The 23,698-nt window shown below is 42.6% G+C and overlaps 1 protein-coding gene across 1 annotated transcript; it reads right to left on the reverse strand.

Annotated features, from left to right (window-relative positions):
• Window positions 1-1,162: 1,162 nt before the first annotated feature.
• On the reverse strand, window positions 1,163-23,629 carry LOC126419313 (uncharacterized). Its single transcript, XM_050086494.1, has 2 exons — window positions 22,748-23,629; window positions 1,163-1,295 (listed from the first exon to the last, which is right to left on the reverse strand). Exons 1-2 carry the CDS (start codon window positions 23,576-23,578, stop codon window positions 1,266-1,268), a joined length of 861 nt encoding a protein of 286 aa, XP_049942451.1. The 5' UTR covers window positions 23,579-23,629; the 3' UTR covers window positions 1,163-1,265.
• Between the last annotated feature and the right edge of the window lie 69 nt (window positions 23,630-23,698).

Genomic DNA, 23,698 nt, shown 5'->3' on the forward strand with positions numbered 1-23,698 from the left:
TCACTTGTGTTTCAGGTCTCTTTGTATTACGAGGTACATGTTGATTTATGGAACAATAATTTTATCCGAGATTACTGGTGTCTGCAATTACTATAGTAATCTTTCGCATTAGCATATTAATTTTATTTCATGATCTCATATGTTTCAGGTAGATGAATCAAATAGAACCTGCAGATCTATTTTTACGAACTCATATGGATGCCCATATGGTATGTTTATGATCAAAGAGCCTGCAAACAATGATGAACTTTAGTAGCCACTAGGTCTGACACTTCAAAAGATCAAGATGCGCAGAGGCGTAGGCATTTGAATGAAGCTGATTCAGTCTAATAGAAAATTCCATTGTATCCCGATGTTTATCGTATTACTAACCACATAGTGCCATCACAATCGTAGCGTGTCTGTCCCGGGGCAAGTCTTTCTTCATACGTAGCATACCTTCATCAGATTTCAAATATTTCTCGTTTATCTGGCGCAAAGGAAAAATAGTTTATAACACGAAAACCATTCCTGAAGACAGTGATGGAAATAGATAGCAAATGTAAAGAGAGGATACGATGACAGAACTACGATATTCCAGGAAACTAAATGGAGAAGATGAAAAGGTGTTTTGGAGATGACAGCTTGGAGATTCATCACGACAGGACATTGCGTCACTGATAAAAGTGGAGACGATAGATGAGGTCAACAGTAACTACTCAGTGAGTGATGGTATCTCGCACTCTGGAGGACGGTGGTTCATAAGACCATACGGATATGCAGATTCAGGTTTTCCGTGATTTCTCATAACTATTCAAGGCACTTGTCAGAGTTGCCCTGAGAAACGGCGCAGCCGACGTCTGTTCTTAAAATTCCCCAAACGTTGCTTGCACTCCATCTCTAACGATCTTCTCATCGACAGGACGTTAAGTCCGAATCATTCTCCTTTCCTTCGATAAGCTGTGAAACACTGAAGGCAATCGGTAGTTGTAACAAACATTTGTCTTCTGGATAATTCTAATCACCGGAGTTGTATATTTATTTATTTACCTTGGTTCCCTGTTAATGTGCAGTGCACTTACCTAAATCATATACTTCTAGAATGCGTATTGATTAGTGTACAACTATGGAATTAGCGCCGCAGAAGGAACTTTAAATGGGGAATAAAGTTACGTGACACAAATTCTGAAGATCAATTATTCATATTTATTGTAACAGTATAAAATATTTTAATTTCGTAAGTGTTCCTGCTTTGTTGTCTTCTGCCTCCATGAACGACCTGGCTTTCAGTCTTGTGGCCTGTTTTTGGGCAGCGACTGGAACAGAGAAACAACGAACTTACAAAGGTACAGAACACAGGCAGGTCACACAGATCAAAACTTATTGAAGCGTCAGTCTGCTGACCTAGGTGGTGCAAAAGCCATTTAATTTGTAGCTGGATTATTTTAAATATAGTTATTATGTAATAAAAAATTAATTAATCAATTATTTTGTGTAAAGGAAGCTTATGTTAAAGTGACACGTTCCACATCACTACGAAATGTCGTATTCATGATCTTTGGAATAAGGATTAATGTATGTATGTATGTACGCTTTGTTGTGTAGTCAATGTCTCACGTTAATGTATAAATTGTATAAATAAATTAGTATAGTTAATTTCTGTTTATTAATAATGGAAAAGAAGGATTTAATAATATAACTTATATAATAAGAATACATTATTCGAATATTAGATCTAAACTTTTTATTAATGATAAAACAATTAAGGTTGGTTGATTAACCAACCATCTTAAGTAAGGTTTAACTATTATTGAAAATATTTGTATTTTGTCAAAAGTTATATACGTGGTCATGTATTCACCTTTTCTTTACCTCATACGTTATCCTATCTCCCCAGTTTCTCTGACACGTGCTGCTGCCATTACATATTCTCATCTTTGCGATTTAAAATATTACTCAATATTTTACTAATGTTCTGTTACCCGATCAACGTAAAATTTAAGTTGTTCACTGCAACATTAAACTTTTAAGCGGCACCCCCACCCACCCCAGGAATGCACTCCTCACTGCTAACTACCGTTTCAGAAACTCTACAAACTGCTATCTTAAGGTTGGCAGAAACTACCCTCTGTCCTATGACAGGCCATTTAACAGTTAAAAATTACTTCAGTCCATCTCTGGAAAGTACATAAATTCTCTTGTGATAAGATTCCTCTTTACGGTGGTAGTTCAAACAACACACAGTAGATTGAAATGTTCTATACGTGATTCTAGAAACGAAATATTTCCATCTCCTTTTATCTTCACGTTCCGTCAAAAGAGATTTTTTTGTGAAATGTGCATATGAAATATTGACAACAAACACTTGAGACACGTTGAGAACTCTTAAAGGCCAATAACTTGAACTTGCAACGGACTGCAGACAACTGTGGTGCATAAACACAGCGATATTTTAAGCGGGACTCTCCTAGTCCTTACGGCTCCAATTACGTATAACAAATAATGATACAGAAAAACTGTTCGTGTTGCCATCTTCCGCTTTCTCATTTTTTTTTCTAACGCACTGTATTTTAAGAAAATTTTGCTTTAATTACAAAGCCGATTCTGAAAACATTCTAGGATTCGTAATATTTTTTTCATTTTGATTCCGATGCAAATAAAAGCAGTTTTCTTCTTACTTTTAATATATTTTCTATATATTATTTGTGGCGTTTATTGCTGTAAGCGGTAGAAAGAAAATTACCCTCTTCCATGTACTTCATAATGTTTTCAGACTATAGACGCAGATGTAGATACCCATAGTTGGTATAACAGTGAAGAGTAGCCTATGGAATATAAACTGAATAATGTGTGAGACACAAAGAAAATTTTTCTTCCAAAGTATGAATCGTTAAAAATGAAAGTCGTACGTAGATGTGGCAGCCCTGAGTTCAGGCTGAACTACCTTCATTCCGGACAAAGTAATTCTTGTTAGTGCTTTTAAGCTTATTTTGCTAAAACAGACGAATTCCTGAAATTAATACAGCGTCGTATCTCTTGATTGCCATCTTCTTTGTAGAATGATTTGCTTAAATTAGAGTCCTCGGTATTAAGTCCATAAGTGGTATGCCGAGTGAGTACACGGTAGGTCAGTTAGTTAGGACAATGGACGTTTACTGTGCAGGAGCAGGATTCATATCTCCGTCGGACCACCTAGAATTCCTTTTCCCCTGTTTCTCTTAACGAAGGCACGCCAATAGAGTGGCGATTTCGTTGATTATTGTCCTGCCGTCTAGCTCAGTTTCCCCCTTCTCCCATTGCTTGTCTGAGCTCCGTGTCTAATGATGTCTTCGTTGTCTCAACTGCTAGAAATTACGATACAAAGAAAGAAAAGCGCTACCAAATGTATCAAAATTAATGGTAGGAAATATACTGTATTCGATTTGCTGATACGTCATACTTTTAGCAAATCCTGTAAAAGAACATAATTTTTGTTAAAAGCTGTATCTAATGTCTTGGACAACTATAAACTGACCATAATGACAAAAGTCTAAAATATGCTAATAGGTAAATCGAACAAACGACTAAAGGAAACGAGGTAAGAAATGCAAATGAATTTTCGTGCATGGGCAGTACCTCAAGGAAGAGTGTAAAGAATCTGGCGGATGATATGTCAAGCTCCACGTCGCTCTTCGCAGATTATACGGTTGTCTATAAGAATGTAGTAATGTCAGAAGTCTGTACGAACTGCTGGAGTAGCTGCAGAGGAATAATCGAAGGTACAAGACCTTGAACGTAAATAAATGTAACGTACTGTGGGTGAAGAGATGAAGGAATTCGTTAATGTACGATTACACTATTATCGACAAATCGATAGAAACAAAAAATACTGTAAAATACCTAGAAGTTAACATTTGGAGCGACCTAAGGTGGAATTCATTGCAATCAGATTGCATTGCTTAAGCTAGCCTTGGAAATGAAAGTCATTTATCAACAGAAACCCACTTTCATACAGGAACAGCAAAGAAATTCATTGCGTGATTTTGTTAGAGCATTTTAAGTATGATTGTGAAGTATGGATTCTGGTGAAACAGAAAAGGAAAAATTAGAAGTACGGTAACAGAGATTTAGATATGGAGAAGATACACAAAAGTGTTTTAGACCGAAAAATTGCTACAAAAAATACCAAAAGAAATTAAAGAGAGAAAGCACTTGAGATTATGGGTGGATGCTGCATAAACCATGAAGTATCCATCACAAAGCGACCCAAATCATACTGTCATCTGGAATCTTCATCTGATAATGGTTAGTATAACCAAAACAAGTTATCTCCATAGGCCGAAAATAAATTGCGATTTGGAGTGTTGCTTTATATTTTTTATAAAATGTGCATAGATAAACATGACACAGAGAATCAAATCAAAATTCTCGACAGATCATTGTTGCACACAGTTAATTAATTAATTTGTTGCACAACAAGTTTCAGTCATCAAGAGACCATCTTCAGGTGTATGTATACAACGGAAAATCAAAATAAGAAACAAAGAGTCATTACAAAAACAACAGTAAATATAGTACTCAACGTTTATAACCTACTGAGAAATTGCATTGTGAAATCTTATTCAGATGTGTGACAACTCGTGTACTTATACTTATGTGCTAATGTCACCATAAAATGGTTACAAGGTCTGTGCCTTCATATGTTGGGTTCACTTTTAGTACATGGCTATTCAGTTTCATTCTCCTCAAGCCTTGAAGTTTAATTTAGGTTACTTAAGATCACAATTGACTTAGGCTTGATTGTACTTTACATAAACCATGAAGTAAGTAAGACACATAATGTTTTGTATGTTGGTTGCGTAAATTTGTCACTTGGTCGTCAATACGGTGTGTTCACTCTTCCTGAAATTTTATGTTTGTTGTATTCTGCTATGACCATAGATCGTATGGAGAATATTTTTAAGGTTTTGACAACATGGGATTTTCAGCCATTATGTTGATGTAATACTGTCTTCATGTTTCCAACTACCCTAATAAATATATGAATAATGATGTAAGATGACATGAATGCTCGGAAAGTTATTTATAAAAGGATGTTAGAAGATTGTCTGCAGAGTGTGTTCATCCTTTCTAAACATTTTGTTTTGTACAAAGCTGTAGTCCACAGTAACCGTTCGTCATTTGCCTTCATGTTTCCACTTACTCGTTCTTATTTTGCCATTGTGTCAACAATAATAAGGTACCATAGATCCAGTGACACCTTTAATTTATAATTACAAAGTACTCTTTGGATCCATAGAGCATCTCTTCCTGCCAGTATGACACCTTTGACGATCTACTCATTACTGAGTATTACATGTCACGTTTATAATGTCAAGTGCCTCACCACAGTATTACTGGACACTGTATGTGCTCCAGATTTCCATTGCAACGGACCTGTTGGCTTAAGCCATGATGGCTTGTAGTTGGTTATGAGTTGCCACATACCCGACGACATTTTCGCAGTGTAATTTCTCAGTGGTTAATAACGCTGAGTATTATGTTTACGATTGCTTTTGTAATGATTCATTGTGATTTAATTTAGTGTTCCACTGAGTGTAAACACCTGAATGTGGCCTGTAATGACTAAAACTGGTTATGCGATAAGCTGATTAATATAGCTGTGTGCCACCATGATTTTTCAGCAATTTTTACAAAGTGTAAATCATCACCTCCTCAAAATTATGTATGAAGTAAATTATTTGGGCATTTAGTTTAACACAACAACTTCATAAAAGACATCTTAGAAAAAAAAATCCTGTGAAGAATCATGATACAGGCGTAGAACATCAGCACCGCACAGTATCATCAGTGGATAACTGCAACCAAATGGTAAAGACGCGAGGGACATAGAAAGATGGTTACATCATCAAGGCGTTGCTTTTAGTGTCTGATAATGACCGGGTGATGAGTCTATAAAAGACCGATTCGCTTAACTCGTTGTCGGGTTGATACAAGAATGTGAAAATTGTGTGAAATCAACACATTCGAACTGTTTAGCGCTGTCGTCCATTGGTACACAGCCTAAGTTACTCGTATGTAAGGTAAAAACGCAGGCAAAGAGCACATTCTGTCACCGAGGAGAGAGCCACGCTATCGTCAAGAAGTACCGCGTGTTCCACAGGTTTGTGTGATTTTAGTCTTGCAACCTGTCTACTCCTATGTTTTAACACGTTGTGAATGGTGCAGACATATTACAGCAGTTATAACCTGTTTTGCATCTAGATTTTTACTACTGTCTCCGATGCCTAAATAGCTGAAGGGTGAAACCTGTTTTAAACGCTTGTTGTTTAAAGTAAGTGTATTTCGAAGTAGACCTTAGCTCCAAAAGTATTTCACTCTAGACTTAGTTTTAGTGTTTTCTGTAGTTGTGTTAATAATGTTTTTCTACGATTAGTTTCAGTCAGTGATAGCATATGCACTTCATTACAGGGCGTATGAAAAAGAAACGTCCGATTTAAGAAAAATTGTTATTTGAGATGTGCGTCAACAACGTACTGTTGGAAAAAGCAAACTCTCGAATTTTACGTGTTCCCGCTAGGTAGCAACAGTGTGCGCCCACTTCAGTTCTAGTAAAAATGGTGTCGGAACAATATAAAGCGTTTTGTGTTCTACGTATTGCACAGTGCGCGTCAGTTGTTGTGTGAAGGCAACTCGCCGGGCCGTCCCCGTGTGTGTGACACAGACATCGAATTCATCCGCCATAGTTTCACAGGGAGCCCGCAGAAATCCGTTCGCCGCGCAGCTCAACAGCTCAACGTGCGTTGTGTCGACGTTTACACATGAAACTATACAATATTCAGCTACTGCATGCTCTTCGTGAAGGTGACAAACAATAACGTAGGCTTCCGCATCCATTGTCACAGTCAATAAAATGTCTCCGGGCTTGTGATCGCAGTAAACAAAATCATCCTGAAGAAGATCACTTGCAAATGGTTCAAATGGCTCTGAGCACTATGGGACTTAACATCTGATGTCATCAGTCCCCTAGAACTTAGAACTACTTAAACCTAATTAACCTAAGGACATCACACACATCCATGCCCGAGGCAGGATTCGAACCTCCGACCGTAGCAGTCGCGCGGTTCCAGACTGAAGCACCTAGAACCGCTCAGCCACAAGAGCAAGCAGGGTCATTTGCAACAGTGACCGAAACATCGGTAGTTTTATACAATGACGATGCGGTCACAAACCCAGAAAAAAATTATTGACAACAACAACCTGTGGAGTTCTGTAATTTCGTTCTTGGCAGTATTGAGGATAATATTGCTGGCCTCCAAAGTCGCCAGAACTCACTGTATGTGATTATTTCTTGATGGGGTTTATAAAATACTCTGTTTATGTTCCTCCGTTACCAACAACAATGAATGAACTGAGACATCGCATAACAGCAGCTGTGGAAGTTGTAACTCAAGACATGTTCGCTGCAATGTGGGAACGATTTGAATACCGCATTGACATATGCTATGCATCTCAAGGGTGGGGAGGGGGGGGGGCATATTCAACACCTATGGAAAGGTATGGAAAAAAACTACCTGAGTTTCTCGCTCATTGTATATGTTTATTACACTCATGCTCAAAAATAAAGGATAATTGCAGAATGTGGTGCCACACAACGGGGCACAACACACAACTGGCGCTAATAAAATAGGCAGATAGGGAACACACACGACGCAGATCTGTAAGTCCACTGTATTGCTGATAAATTGAGAAACGCATCCCGAAACACATGTGCTACAAAACGCCACTGTTTCCTGCGCATGTTCCCCGACATCGATATGGGATATGATGACCGTGCACAGGTACACAGGCCGCACAACGAGTTGGCGCACTCCGAATCAGGTGGTCCAGCGGCTGCTGGAGTATAGCCTCCCATGCTTGCACCAGTGCCTGTCGGAGCTCCTGAAGTGTCCTAGGGATTTGAAGACGTGCAGCGATACGTCGACCGAGAGCATCCCAGACGTGCTCGATGGGGTTTAGGTCTGGAGAACAGGCAGGCCATTCCATTCGCCTGATATCTTCTGTTTCAAGGTACTTCTCCACGACGGCAGGTCGGTGGGGCCGTGCGTTATCATCCATCAGATGGAAGGTGGGAGTCACCGAACCCTGGAAAAGGCGGACATACTGGTGAAAAATGACGTCCCGATACACCTAACCTGTTATAGTTCTTCTGTCAAAGACATGCAGGGGTGCACGTGCACCAATTGTAATCCCACCCCACACCATCAAACCAGGACCTCCATACTGGTCCCTTTCAAGGATATTAAGGGGTTGGTATCTGGTTCCTGGTTCACGCCAGACGAAAACCCGGCGAGAATCACTGTTCAGACTGTGCCTGGACTCGTCCGTGAACATAACCTGGGACCACTGTTCCAATGACCATGTACTGTGTTCTTGACACCAGGCTTTATGGGCTCTCTTGTGACCAGGCGTTAGTGGAATGCACCTTGCAGGTCTCTGCGCGAATAAACCATGTCTGTTCAGTCTTCTGTAGACTGTGTGTCTGGAGATAACTGTTCCAGTGACTGCGGTAAGGTCCCAAGCAAGGCTACCTGCAGTACTCCGTGGTCGTCTGTGGGCACTGGTGGTGAGATATCGGTTTTCTTGTGGCGTTGTACACTGTGGACGTCCCGTACCGTAGCTCATGGACACGTTTCCTGTCTGCTTGAATCGTTGCCATAATGTTGAGATCACACTTTGTGGCACACGGAAGTCCCGTGCTACGACCTGCTGTGTTTAACTAGCCTCCAGTTGCCCTAGTATTCTACCCCTCATAACGTCATCACTATGTGTTCTTTGAGGCATTTTCAACACACAGTCACCATTAGCACGTCTTGAAATGTCTGCACACTTACTCGCTGCACCGTTCTCCGACATGCACCAACACACCTCTGCGTATGTGGACTCCTGCCAGCGCCATCATGCGACGACCACAGGTCAAATGCACCGCATGGTCATACCGCGAGGTGATTTAAACTCGCAAACCGCCCATCAGCGCGTTGTTTCACCATGTATCAGCATTATCCTTAATTTATGAGCATGAGTGTAGTTTCAGAAATATAGATGTACCTTTTACGGTATATTGATAATTTTTACTTATGGACCGTCTGACAGCAACTGAATAAAACACAATTTTAGTGCCATACGCGTTTCGCCTTTATTTTCTGCAAGGCATCATCAGTGGCAGGTTGCGTGGACAATTTCTTGCATATTACTCTCCTGTTGCGTTTTTGGTGTTGTTCTTCTTCTTATGAACGCCAATTTGCGGTTTTTCCCACATTCCACAGCACTATGCACTGAACGCTTGCGGTCCATAAGTAAAAATTACCAATATACCGTAATATTACACGCAACTGAGGAGGACAGGACTACAAAAGTTGAAGATAGATGTATCTATTCGAATGATTCTTTTTGACACCGCGCTCTATTGTTACCGGTTTTAAAGATAAACATCTTCAGATCTGTTATAGAAAACATAAAAGAACTACGTTTAATGACCGCATCACAACAAATGTAATAGACTACAATTCACATTTGTATAGCTTCTATGAGTAATGCAGGTACAATGTGCAGAACTACCAATTTATCCCGCCACTCAACAGAAAATGTATCCTGTTGTAAGTTTTCTGTACATCACGCACACAACACGATGTACCATCTTTATATAAAATATTTGGCAAAGCCTATTACAGGCTTCCTCGGTGTGTAGACAGAACTTTGCAGATAAATTTTTCACAAGCAAATATTGCGTTTGGATATAAAATCAATTTGAAGATCCGATTACTTTCAGATCTTCCTCATCTCTGTAATAACTCGTAAGAGTGTGCCGTCGTCAGTACCTGTCGCATTTAAGACGTCACATATTATTTCTGTCAGAGTACAGCAGTGACTACTAGAAACGGGTGACTCCGCAACTAGCACGGCAGACTGTTGAGATCCGCGGACTCATCACTCTCCCGTCTTTGATGAGGAAGTCCTCCGTCACGTAGAAGAGAACCCGACGACGAGTTCTCGGAACACTGCACAATGGCACAGACTCGTGTTGTCAGAGCTCGTTGTCTCGCTGTGGGCACCCCGTGAAGCGGCAGATTTGGAGGCGATACGATGTTCAAACATACTTTACATCCAAAAAGTGAATTTCCCGTCATGGGCTCTATTTCAAAACTTAGTCTACTAAATCGCTCTATACCCCTAGGAGCCTGCAACAAGAACTGGAAACACCCTGTGTAATCACACACAAACAAGATAGGTCGCATTCTTCATCATGTCTGATATAAATAATTATACACCACGAAATAACAAATGTAAAAAAGCACGTAAGTTTTCATTAAAAACTGACCTGCATTCATTGAAATTTTACAACTACACTCCTGGAAATTGAAATAAGAACACCGTGAATTCATTGTCCCAGGAAGGGGAAACTTTATTGACACATTCCTGGGGTCAGATACATCACATGATCACATTGACAGAACCACAGGCACATAGACACAGGCAACAGAGCATGCACAATGTCGGCACTAGTACAGTGTATATCCACCTTTCGCAGCAATGCAGGCTGCTATTCTCCCATGGAGACGATCGTAGAGATGCTGGATGTAGTCCTGTGGAACGGCTTGCCATGCCATTTCCACCTGGCGCCTCAGTTGGACCAGCGTTCGTGCTGGACGTGCAGACCGCGTGAGACGACGCTTCATCCAGTCCCAAACGTGCTCAATGGGGGACAGATCCGGAGATCTTGCTGGCCAGGGTAGTTGACTTACACCTTCTAGAGCACGTTGGGTGGCACGGGATACATGCGGACGTGCATTGTCCTGTTGGAACAGCAAGTTCCCTTGCCGGTCTAGGAATGGTAGAACGATGGGTTCGATGACGGTTTGGATGTACCGTGCACTATTCAGTGTACCCTCGACGATCACCAGTGGTGTACGGCCAGTGTAGGAGATCGCTCCCCACACCATGATGCCGGGTGTTGGCCCTGTGTGCCTCGGTCGTATGCAGTCCTGATTGTGGCGCTCACCTGCACGGCGCCAAACACGCATACGACCATCATTGGCACCAAGGCAGAAGCGACTCTCATCGCTGAAGATGACACATCTCCATTCGTCCCTCCATTCACGCCTGTCGCGACACCACTGGAGGCAGACTGCACGATGTTGGGGCGTGAGCGGAAGACGGCCTAACGGTGTGCGGGACCGTAGCCCAGCTTCATGGAGACGGTTGCGAATGGTCCTCGCCGATACCCCAGGAGCAACAGTGTCCCTAATTTGCTGGGAAGTGGCGGTGCGGTCCCCTACGGCACTGCGTAGGATCCTACGGTCTTGGCGTGCATCCGTGCGTCGCTGCGGTCCGGTCCCAGGTCGACGGGCACGTGCACCTTCCGCCGACCACTGGCGACAACATCGATGTACTGTGGAGACCTCACGCCCCACGTGTTGAGCAATTCGGCGGTACGTCCACCCGGCCTCCCGCATGCCCACTATACGCCCTCGCTCAAAGTCCGTCAACTGCACATACGGTTCACGTCCACGCTGTCGCGGCATGCTACCAGTGTTAAAGACTGCGATGGAGCTCCGTATGCCACGGCAAACTGGCTGATACTGACGGCGGCGGTGCACAAATGCTGCGCAGCTAGCGCCATTCGACGGCCAACACCGCGGTTCCTGGTGTGTCCGCTGTGCCGTGCGTGTGATCATTGCTTGTACAGCCCTCTCGCAGTGTCCGGAGCAAGTGTGGTGGGTCTGACACACCGGTGTCAATGTGTTCTTTTTTCCATTTCCAGGAGTGTATAAATGCAATAAGAATGAAAGGAAAATAAAATAATGACAAATAATGCATACTGATTTTTTCTTATTAAAATAACAGAAATGTTACTGGAACTAAAATCACTCTTTAGTTATTTTATTTTTTTCTTGTGGTACTTGGGAAGCTTTTCATCTGAAAATGGCCAACGACGAAATCGGTGATTATAATGAAGAGAATTTGCGAAATTAATCGTAGTAAAACTTCCACAAGAGCTGAAGCATGGTACTTACTCTAAAATCAGATTATGCACAATGACTTTACTCCAGACTGCATTTTATCTTCATAACACTGTCACTTTGACCTAAGGTTTCATAATTTAAGATCTCGTAGTAAATTATATTCTTTTTGTTGTAGTTTTATAAGATTGTGTGGGAAAAAATGGAATATAATAATCTTTTTTGATATCTTCCTGTTATTCTGGCCAATTTACACAGTCACATAGTCACTTACAAAAAACACTTTTATCAAAAAAGCCATGGTCCACAAACCATTAATGGTGAACACAGTAGATTCATTTCTGAGAGAAACGTGTTTCATATCTCTTCTCTGAACCCCATTCAGCTTTACTTCGTTTTCCTAAGCACTGTGAAGAAATACAGAAATATATGTTGGTACGAAATGAGAATTCCGTGGTTCTGGTCACTTATTGCTGCGAATGCATTCCTCTAAATGTTAGACGATACATGAAAATTAGGATCAGGTACAGCAGCAATCCAGGATTTTTCGCTTCTCGTGCACAGCTTTCATAACAGTGTTCTTGCGCCGTTTTAAGTGTGTCTCAACGTGGCCACTGCAGTAAATGGCGAGATGCACGAAATTCTTATTTCGTGGTCACTGTCGTGCCTCAGAAGAACTGCCAGTGTTAACGATGCACAAGCTCTGATGGTCGACACCACAGTGTTTTAGCTGACACAAGTGTGCCTACCTTAACCCATGAGGCCCTGTTGATGACGTTTAAGTATCCAGTGACTCCTGCGTACCATGCCTACTGTGAGCACAGAGGTGCTGTTTGATTTGATTCTCGTACGAATTCATCCTCTTTTGGCCTAGGTACGAACAGCAAAACGGGGGATCCCACTTCTCACCAAGCTCCGTACATATGACAACTGTTACTGTTATTTACAACTTAAAAGGAGGGGCAGGTGACATTCCCTTGGTAAGACACCCGAACGACACATCGTTTCTTGTTTTTAAACTGTACAAACGATTCAGGAGACAATCTGAGCAACCCTCTTAGATTATTTGCAGATGAGGCTGTCCCTTGCCTTATTAGAATATCAACACTAATTACACAATGATTTGGTTAAGGTATCTGCACTGTGCAAAAAGTGGCAGTTGAGCCATGATGAAAAGCCTGAGTTCATCCAAGCTAGTACTAGAAAAATCTATTAAATTTAGTTTACACGATAAATCACACAAACTCAAAATTTGTCAGTTCAATTCAATTTCTAGAGTTACAGTAACGAAGAAGATACATTGGGAAAATCGTGTAGAATAACTTATGAGGAAGATGAACCAAAGATTGCGGTTTACGGCAGAACGCTCAGAAGAGTCAACTTCTCCTGAACAGACTACCTGCATAACGGTTGTCCGTCCTATTTTGGAGTACTGCTGCGCGTATTGGGAAGTTCAAATGTTCAAATGTGTGTAAAATCTTATGGGACTTAACTGCTAAGGTCATCAGTCCCTAAGCTTACACACTACTTAACCTAAATTATCCTAAGGACAAACACACACACCCATGCCCGGGGGAGGACTCGGACCTCCGCCGAGACCAGCGGCACAGTCCGTGTCTGCAGCGCCTCAGACCGCTCGGCTAATCCCGCGCGGCGGTTTGGGAAGCTTACGTGATTTACAGGAGAGTGTTTTGCCTTGGAACACTTCACAGAATTTCGTTTCTAGTCAGGGCTGTAATAGAACTTAAATACATTTTCTTATTCCATTTTCGATAGTGTTCACTTCGTGTGTGATGCAGTCTTTTTCAGAAATTACCAAAATTACTCCGGAAAATTAAGGTTTTCCCAAATGTGAAACACTGTTCCAAGATATAACATGGCTATGTGCCTAGAAATAAAAACCCTATTTAAATCTCAAAGTGTTATAATCGAGAAAATCTTGTTACTATTGTATTTAATAGTCTGTAAGTTACTATTGTATTTAACAGTCTATGAGTTACATTATTACTCAACTACACACCAGTAATCACAAAGTGAAATCAAGAAGAAATATTATCAAAACTCATTTAAAAGTTAAAAAACTTTGAAAATTCACACATAATTCCATTCTCAATAGAGGGAACATTGTAGAAACACTAAAGAAACTCAATTCATTATGAAATGTCATGCGTTCCATGGTAGAAGACCTTCCACTCTTTCGAAGTACGAGATGGTGCATGACCCACAGACTTAAGCGTCCGCACGTTATATACACTGCTGGCCACCGTAAATGCAACACCCTGAAGGAAGCATCCGAATCAAGTGAAATTTACACCGTGGGTTTGCAGCGAAGAGATATGCAACTGATTAGAATTTCAGCGCAGCCGCACATCACGCGCGCCTGTGGCCTCACCTCATAGCGCTATTGAAGGCTTGGCGATTTCGACGAGTGTACGTTCGGCACGTGTGTTTACCTTGTGATTGTTTCACAGGACGATCAGTTATGCCTGGTAGACAACAGCGAACATCGTTTGATCAAGTATCTGAGTTCGACAGAGGAAGGATAGTGGCTTACCGAGATTGTGGATTATCGTACAAAGAAATCGCTAGTCGTGTTGGACGAAACCAAACAACTGTAATGCGGATATGTGACCGTTGGATGCAGGAGGGTACGACGGACCGACGTGGTCGATCGCATTCACCTCGGTGCACCACTGCACGTGCTGATAGGCAAATTGTGCGCATGGCAGTGACGAATCGGTGACATCCCGAACCATAGCACACCACATTGCGTCTGTAACGCATCATCCAGTGTCTGCGCGTACCATTCGACGCAGAGTGGTCTGTCCGCAAGACGTCCATTGCTTCGTCTACCATTGACGCAGAACCACAGACGTCTCCGTCGCCAATGGTGTGATGACAGACGGATGTGGACGGCAGAATGGAATGACGTTGTCTTTACTGACGAGGCACGCTTCTGTCTGCAGCACCACGATGGTCGGATTCGAGTGTGGAGACACCGTGGAGAGAGGATGCTGGACAGCTGCATTATGCACCGCCACACTGGTCTTGCACCGGATATTATGGTATGGGGCGGTATTGGATATTACTCTCGCACGCCTCTAGTTCGCATTGCCGGTACTTTAAATATCCGGCGCTACATATCCGAGGTGCTGGAGCCAGTTGTCCTTCCTTACCTTTAGGGCTCGGCCACAGCCATATTTCAACAGGATAATGCGCGACCACACGTGGCACGCATTGTCCGAAGGTTCTTCGTCAATAACCAGATTGAAGTGCTTCCCTGGCCGGCTCGCTCTCCGGATCTTTCGCAGATAGAAAACATGTGGTCCATGGTTGCTCAATGAGTGACCCAGATTACATCCCCAGCTGCCACACCAGATGATCTTTGGCAACGTGTGGAAGCTGCTTGGGCTGCTGTACCCCAGGAACACATCCAACGTCTCTTTGACTCAATGCCGAGACGTGTGGCAGCGGTGATCTCCAACAATGGCGGCTACTCTGGATACTGATTCTGGCAGGAACCACATGTCACAGACGTCTATAAACGTAATCATTTGATACTTGGTCAACATATTATCTACAAAATAAATTTTGTTGTGCTACCTCTTGTCTTTCTTGGTGTTGCATTTACGGTGGCCAGCAGTGTAAATACATTGAAACGCCAAAGAAACTGGTATAGGCATGTACATTCAAATACAGAGGTATGTAAACAGGAAGAGTACGGCACTGAAGTAGACAACGCCTATTTAAGTCAAGTGTCTGGCCCAGTCGTTAGATCGCGATGAAGTGGGGATTTTCCAGTACGACCATTTCACGAGTGCAGCATGAATATCAGAAATGCGGTAAAACATCAAATCTCCGACATCCTGCAAGAACGGGACCAACGACGACTGAAGAGAATCGTTCTCTATGACAGAAGTCCAACCTTTTCGCAAATTGATGCAGATTTTAATGCTGTGCCGTCAACAACTATGAGCGTGCGAATCATTCAACGAAACATCATCGAAATGGGATTTCGGACCCGAAGGCTGACTTGTGTACCGTAGGTGACTGCACGACACAAGACTTTACGCCTCGCCTGGGCTCCTCAACACCGACATTGTACTGTTGATGACTGGAAACATATTGCCTGGTCGGACGAGTCTCGTTTCAAATTGCATCGAAGGAATGGACGTGTACGGGTATGGAGACAACCTCATGAATCCATGGACCCTTCATATCAGCAGGGACTGTCCAAGCTGGTGGTACCTCTGTCACTGTGCGGGGCGTGTGCAGTTGGAGTGAAATGCGATCCCTGGTATGACTGTTGACAGGTGACTCGTTCGTAACCATCCTGTCTGGTCACCTGCTTCCATTCATGTCCATTGTGCATTCCGACGGACTCGGGCAATTCCAGCAGGGCAATGAGCGACCCCACACGTTCATAATTGCTAAAGGGTGGCTCCAGGAACTCTCTTCTGAGTTTAAACTCTTTCTCTCGCCACTAAACTCCCTAGACGTGAACATTATTGAGCATATCTGAGATGCCTTGGAACGTGCTCTTCAGAAGAGATCTCTAACCCCTCGTACTCCAACGGATTTATGGACAGCTCTGCAGGATTCATTGTGTAAATTCCCTCAAGCACTATTTCAGACATTAGTCGAGTCCTTGCCACTTCCCGTTGCTGCGCTTCCGCGTGCTCGTGGGGGCGCTACACGATATTATGCATATGTACCAGTTTCTTTGGCTCTTCAGTGTATGAAAAAGATTGATAAGGGAATTAAAGTTTAGGGAGTAGGAATGAAAACTTCGAGGTTGAGCAATGGAAAATAGTTTAGTCAAGACGGCATAGGACTTGGAAGAGCAGTTTAACGGAATGGATAGTGTCTTGAAAGAAGATTGTAGGATGAACATTAACAAAAGTAAAACAAAGATAATGCAGTATAGTCGAAGAAAGTCAGGTGATGCTGAGGGAATTAGATTAGGAGATATGGCATTAGAAGTGGTATGTGAGTTTAGTGACGAGGGGCATGCAAGAAGTAATGCAACAAATTTTTTCTCGGCCAGTCTCGGTTGAAAAACTGCGAAGTTTGTGGTGGGACATCGTGGAATATTCCGTCTTCATCCCCTACAGTTTCATGAGGTTCCGGTCGGAGGTGGCGCTATAAGTGGCCTTCAGATTGGCATCTATAACAGAGATGCGTTCCAAGCTGAGAGCTGTCATGAGTTTCTTTCAGAAGAAAATCAGTGCATTTCAGCTACTCATAGGCTTTTGCAGAGTGTCTACGGACACAGTGAACAAAAGCACGGTGAATCATTGGGCGAGTAGTCTATCGTCCCAACAACGACGCGCAAATTGTCTGATCTCTTGCATACCAACAATCTTGTAATTTGTGGACTTTCATTCGAGGTGATCGACGCATCACAATTAAACACTTCTCTGCACAGGTGGCTGTATTTGTTGGTAGTGCAGACACAGTCATTTCATCAGTTGCGGTACTCAAAGGTGTGCCCATTGGGTTCCCCGCCGCCTACGTACCTTCCATCTGTTTGGCCCAATGTTGCGCTCTGCATCTAGCGGTAGGTGGATGATGGGCGGAGGTTATTGATACAGCAAAGACGTTGGCTCCGAAGTAGCCCAATAGAGTGGTACCATGCGCGCCTACAGGCCCTCCCTGTAAGGTGGTATAAGGTTGTCGCATTGAAGGGATAGTATGTTGATAAATAGGGTTTTGCAGCCAAAAGAGTGGGGAATAATAAGGTATATTGGAATCCTGCACAAAATCAACCTGCTTTCCATAAAAAAGTGTTGCATTATCTATTGAACGACCTTCGTATGTAGGCAACGTAATAACTATGTCCGAAGTAGAGAAGAAGAATAGATATAAAGTGCAGGTTTGCTATACCAAGTCAAGAATTTCCAAACAGAGGAAATCACTGACATCTATGGATTACTAAGTTCTTCTAGGATATTTATATAGTTTGTAGCTTTGTACATACGTGGAATGTGGACAGTAAGCAGTTCAGACAAAAAGAGATTAAATATTCGAATAACTAATGAGGGCCAGCCGGGATGACCGAGCGGTTGTAGGTGCTTCAGTCCGGAGACGCGCGACCACTACGGTCGCAGGTTCGAATCCTGCCTCGGGCATGGATGTGTGTGACGTCCTTAAGTTAGTTAGGTTTAAGTAGTTCTTAGTTGTAGAGGACTGATGACCTCAGCAGTTAAGTCCCATAGTGCTCAGAGCCATTTTTGAACTAATGAGGAGTCATTGAATCGAAACGAGAAGAAAAGAAATTTATGGCAGAACTTGAGTAAAAGAATGGATCGGTTGAAATGACACATCCTGAGGCATCAAAGAATTGTGAGAAGTGTGGGGGGAACGGTGGGGGGGGGGGGGGAGGGGGGGGGGGAGTTGGAGACCTAGGTATGAATATAGTAATTAGGTTAAAAAGGATGTAGGTTGCAGTAGATTTCAGTGATGAGGAGGCTCGCACATGATAGACTATCATAGACAGCTCCATCAAACCAGTCTTTGGACTGAAATGTACAACAAAAAACAGCTCCCAAAGTAAGTAAAATATATCTCAACTAAAGTTCACATTCTTCCTCGGTGCAGTCATTCAAACACAACATTTTATTCAGTCATTTCGCTGATAATCTATTACGAGACTTTGATAACGCGTTACCTGTCTTTGAAAAGAAATGCTGGAAGGGATTTGGCTTCAATTATCAGACACCAGTTCGCTATCTTCCACGACTAAGTGTAATAAAACTGTCACTCCTCCCAACGCTCTAAAAAATTGTACTACACATTTAGGTGACTGTTTCACCATTCTCCTTTTGACTAATGTGTACTAGAGTCTAATAATAACTCCTAAATCTATGTACCATTTGAAGAAAAAATTCACTGTCCGCATCGCATCTGCTGGTGCCAACTGTAGCAGCAAGATTACTTGATGATAAACGCCTTATAATAGATATTGTCATAGCACAACTTTGGGATCTTGGAAATCTATAGTTTTGAATCTTGGGTAAAGCAAGCATGTTATTCCAGCCAAATAATTATGTTGACTTTGTCCGAATCTGTGTTCTATTTGCTTGTGTAGCTCATCTTTTGTTGCCTCTACTACACTGCTGTTTTGTGGATAAAAGTTTGTGGTAAGTACCAACAATGAAATAAATCATTACAAGGTACTAAAATGAGTAAAAGTATCAACTGGATATGAGCGAATAATCATGTATATTAGTTGAAAGTACCCCCATGAATCATAGACCTTGTGGTTGGTGGGGAGGCTTGCGTGCTTGAGCGATACACATAGCCGACCGTAGATGCAACCACAACGGAGGGGTATCTGTTGAGAAGACAGAAAACGTGTGGTTCCAGAAGAGGGGCAGCAGCCTTTTCAGTTGTCGCAGGGGCAACAGTCTGGATGATTGACTGATCTGGCCTTGTAACACTAACCAAAACGGCCTTGCTGTGCTGTTACTGCGAATGGCTGAAAGCGAGGGGAAACTGCAGCCGTAATTTTTCCCGAGGGCATTTAGCTTAAATTATGGTTAAATGATGATTTCGTCCTCTTGGGTAAAATATTCCGGAAATAAAATAGTCCCCCATTTGGATCTCCGAAAAGGGTGGGGGGGCACTAGGGGGACTACTCAGGAGGACGTCATTATCAGGAGAAAGAAAACGAATTCTACAGATCGGAGCGTGGAATGTCAGATCCCTTAATCGGGAAAATAGATTAGAAAATTTAAAAACGAAAATGGATAGGTTAAAGTTAGATATAGTGGGAATTAGTGAAAATCGGTGGCAAGAGGAACGAAACTTCTGGTCGGGTGAATTCAGAGTTATAAATACAAAATCAAGTAGGGGTAATGCAGGAGTAGGTTTAACAATGAATTAAAAGAATAGAAGCGCGGGTAAGCTACTACGAACAGCATAGTGAACGCATTATTGCAGTTAAAGATAGACACGAAGCCCACGCCTACCACGGTAGTACAAGTTTATATACCAACTAACTCCGCCGATGAAAAACAGATTGATGAAATGTATGATGAATAAAAGAAATTATTCAGATAGTGAAGGGAGACAGAAATAGTCATGGGGGACCGGAATTCGACATTAGGAAAGGAAGGGAAGTAGTAGGTGAATATGGATTGGGGGTAAGGGATGAAAGAGGAAGCCACCTGGTAGAATTTTGCACAGAGCACAACTTGATCATAGCTAACACCTGGTTCAAGAATTATGAAAGAAGGTCGTATACGTGGAAGAGACCTGGAGACACTGGAAGGTTTCAGATAGATTACATAGTAGTAATACAGAGTTTTAGGAAACAGATTTTAAATTGTAAGACATTTCCAGGGGCAGGTGTGGACTCTGACCACAATCGATTGGTTATGAACTGTTGATTAAAACTGAAGAAATTGCGAAAAGGTGGGAAATTAAGGAGATGGGACCTGGATAAACTGACTAAACCAGAGGTTGTACAGAGTTTCAAAGAGAGCATTAGGATACGATTGACAAGAATGAGGGAAAGAAATATAGTAGAAGAAGAATGGGTAGCTTTGAGAGATGAAATAGTGAAGGTAGCAGAGGATTAATTAGGTAAAAAAACCAGACGTAGTAGAAATCCATGGGTAACAGAAGAGATATTGAATTTAATTAATGAAAGGGGAAAATATAAAAATGCCGTAAGTGAAGCAGGCAAAAAAGAATACAAACGTCTCAAAAAATGAGATCGATAGGAAGTGCAAAATGGCTAAGCAGGGATGGCTAGAGGACAAAAGTAAGTATGTAGAGGCAAATATCACTAGGGGTAAAATAGATTCTTCCTACAGGAAAATTAAAGATACCTTTGGAGAAAAGAGAACCACTTGTATGAATATCAAGAGCTCAGATGGATACCCAGTTCTAAGCAAAGGAGGGAAAGCAGAAAGTTGGAAGGAGTATATAGAAGGTCTATACAAGGGCGATGTACTTGAGGACAATTTATGGAAATGGAAGAGGACGTAGCTGATGAAATGGGAGATATGATACTGCGTGAAGAGTTTGACAGAGCACTGAAAGATGTAAGTCGAAACAAGGCTCCGGAAGTAGACAACGTTCCATTGGAAGTATTGATAGCCTAGGGAGAGCCAGCCCTGGCAAACCTCTACCGTCTGGTGAGCAAGATGTATGAGACTGGTGAAATACCCTCAGACTTCAAGAACAATATAATAATGCCAATCGCAAAGAAATCAGGTGTTGACAGGTATGAAAATTACCGGACTATCCGTTTAATAAGTCACGGCTGAAAAATATTAACATTAATTCTATACATACGAATGGAAAAGTTGGCAGAAGCCGACTTAGGGGAAGATCAGTTTGGATTCCGTAGAAATGCTGGAACACGTGAGGCAATGCTGACCCTAAGACTTACTTTAGAAGATAGCTTAAGGGAAGGCAAACCTACGTTTCTAGGATTTCTCGACTTAGAGAAAGCTTTTGACAATGTTGACTGGAATTCTCTTTCAAATTCAAATGCTATTTACAATTTGTACAGAAACCAAATGCCGGCCGCGGTGGTCTAGCGGTTCTAGGCGCGCAGTCCGGAACCGCGCGACTGCTACGGTCGCAGGTTCGAATCCTGCCTCGGGCATGGATGTGTGTGATGTCCTTAGGTTAGTTAGGTTTAAGTAGTTCTAAGTTCTAGGGAACTGATGACCACAGATGTTAAGTCCCATAGTGCTCAGAGCCATTTGAAGAAACCAAATGTCAGTTATAAGAGTCGAGAGGCATGAAAGAGAAGCAGTGGTTGGGAAGGGAATGAGAAAAGGTTGCAGCACAGCCCAGATGTTATATTGAGCAAGCAGTAAAATAAACATAATAAAAATTCAAAGTAGGAATTAAGATCTAGGGAGAAGAAATAAAAAACTTTGTTTGTAGATGACATTGTAATTCTGTCAGAGACAGAGAGCAGTTGAACGATATGGACATTGTCTTGTAATGAGGAACAAGATGAACATCAACAAAAGCAAAACGAGGATGGTAGAATGTAGTTGAATTAAATTGGGTGATGCTGAGAGAATTAGATTAGGAAATGAGACACTTAAAGTAGTAGATGAGTTTTGCCATTTGGGGAGCAAAATAACTGATGTATGGAAGTGAAACATGGACGATAAATAGTTTAGGCAAGAAGAGAATAGAAGCTTTCGAAACGTGGTGCTACAGAAGAATGGTGAAGGTTAGTTGGATAGATCACGTAACTGATGAGGAGGCACTGAATAGAATTTGGGAGAAGAGAAATTTTTGGCACAACTTGACTAGAAGAAGGGATCGATTGGTAGGACATGTTCTGAGGCATCACGGGGTCACCAGTTTAGCATTGGAGGGCAGCGTGGGGGGTAAAAATCGTAGAAGGAGACCAATAGATGAATACACTAAGCAGATTCAGAAGGATGTAGGGTACAGTAGGTACTGGGAGATGAAGAAGCTTGCACAGGATAGAGCAGCGTGGAGAGCTGCATCAAAACAGTCTCTGGACTGAAGACCACAACAAAAACCCTGGGATGGACAATGAGTATTGATGTCGATCAAGAAGGAGTGCTTCAGGAGCCAAACGGGTACAGCGACTGGTTACGGAAAGCATGAAATCCGGATTCGATTCACAAACTGGATAAGAGTTTAGAGGCAAATGCGGGAACGGTTTCTTCAAAATGGAGGACTGCTTCCACTGTGTATCTCGAATGAAGCTGCTGTTTGACGTGAGAACTCAGAGAGAACGAAAATAAATACATAAGACTTACCGGATAGCTAGAAGCAGCGTCGCGGAAACTGCAGTCGTAAGTGACGTCACTCTGCAACAGTAGCTGAAAGTGTGGCGTCCCATTGGACGTGTCATGGCGGGAGCATACGACACGCAGGCGAGTGCCATCCTCGCGAGTGGGAAGTTCGCTAATCAGAGACCGGTACATCCGTTCCTCTGTTTGCGTGACCGCTAGAGGCAACTCCGAATACACGCGGAACGCGCATTTGAGTGGGTCATCAGCGATACCCGGCAGGTTAAAATGATAACGCCTATCAAATTGGTAACTGTTTTCTTCAGTTACAATTTGACAATAGATGGTCGGGTATCCTGGAAACTTGAGGTACAGCATTCCAGTGTCGTGCTGGTGAAGACATTTCATTGGATGGTCCTCATGAGGGCGCTGTATTCTCAGACGGAAATATTCGTCTGGTAGTGGTGAATCAGTAGTGCAGGACATTCTGTACGCAATAAACCTTACGTGATGTCTCACATTGAAATTGAAAAGAAGCGGTGCGCTCTTATCGATTAGGTTGAAATTACTGTCTGTCGTTGCGTTTCCTTCGAACGAGCATTTGTAGGGAGAGTACCCTCGTGGCAGACTGAGACAAAACCCAGCCTCTAAGGGGCCTACCGAGGCGCATTCGTGATCCTTGCCGGGCTCACAAATGAAGGGAGGGGTATTGGCTATGAAAAAGACGAGGGCATCTTCGGGTCTAGAAGGAGAATACTGGAACTGCTCCTCCTTGAAGTAATCTCCAGCGTTGCGGCCGCTGGAGACGGCGGCCATAGTCAGCAGCAGAAGGCTGCAAGCCCTGGCCGAGCTCTTCATGGCGCACTGCGTTCTGGCACTGCCCGCTCCTCAGAAGGGGGGCCCGGTACTGTGACATAAATATAGAATCCCTAATTTACGGCCAAACGTCATTATGCTAGTTTTTGTTTCTGAGTTTGT

This window comes from Schistocerca serialis, chromosome 9 (genome assembly GCF_023864345.2).
Source record: "Schistocerca serialis cubense isolate TAMUIC-IGC-003099 chromosome 9, iqSchSeri2.2, whole genome shotgun sequence".
Taxonomy (NCBI): domain Eukaryota; kingdom Metazoa; phylum Arthropoda; class Insecta; order Orthoptera; family Acrididae; genus Schistocerca; species Schistocerca serialis.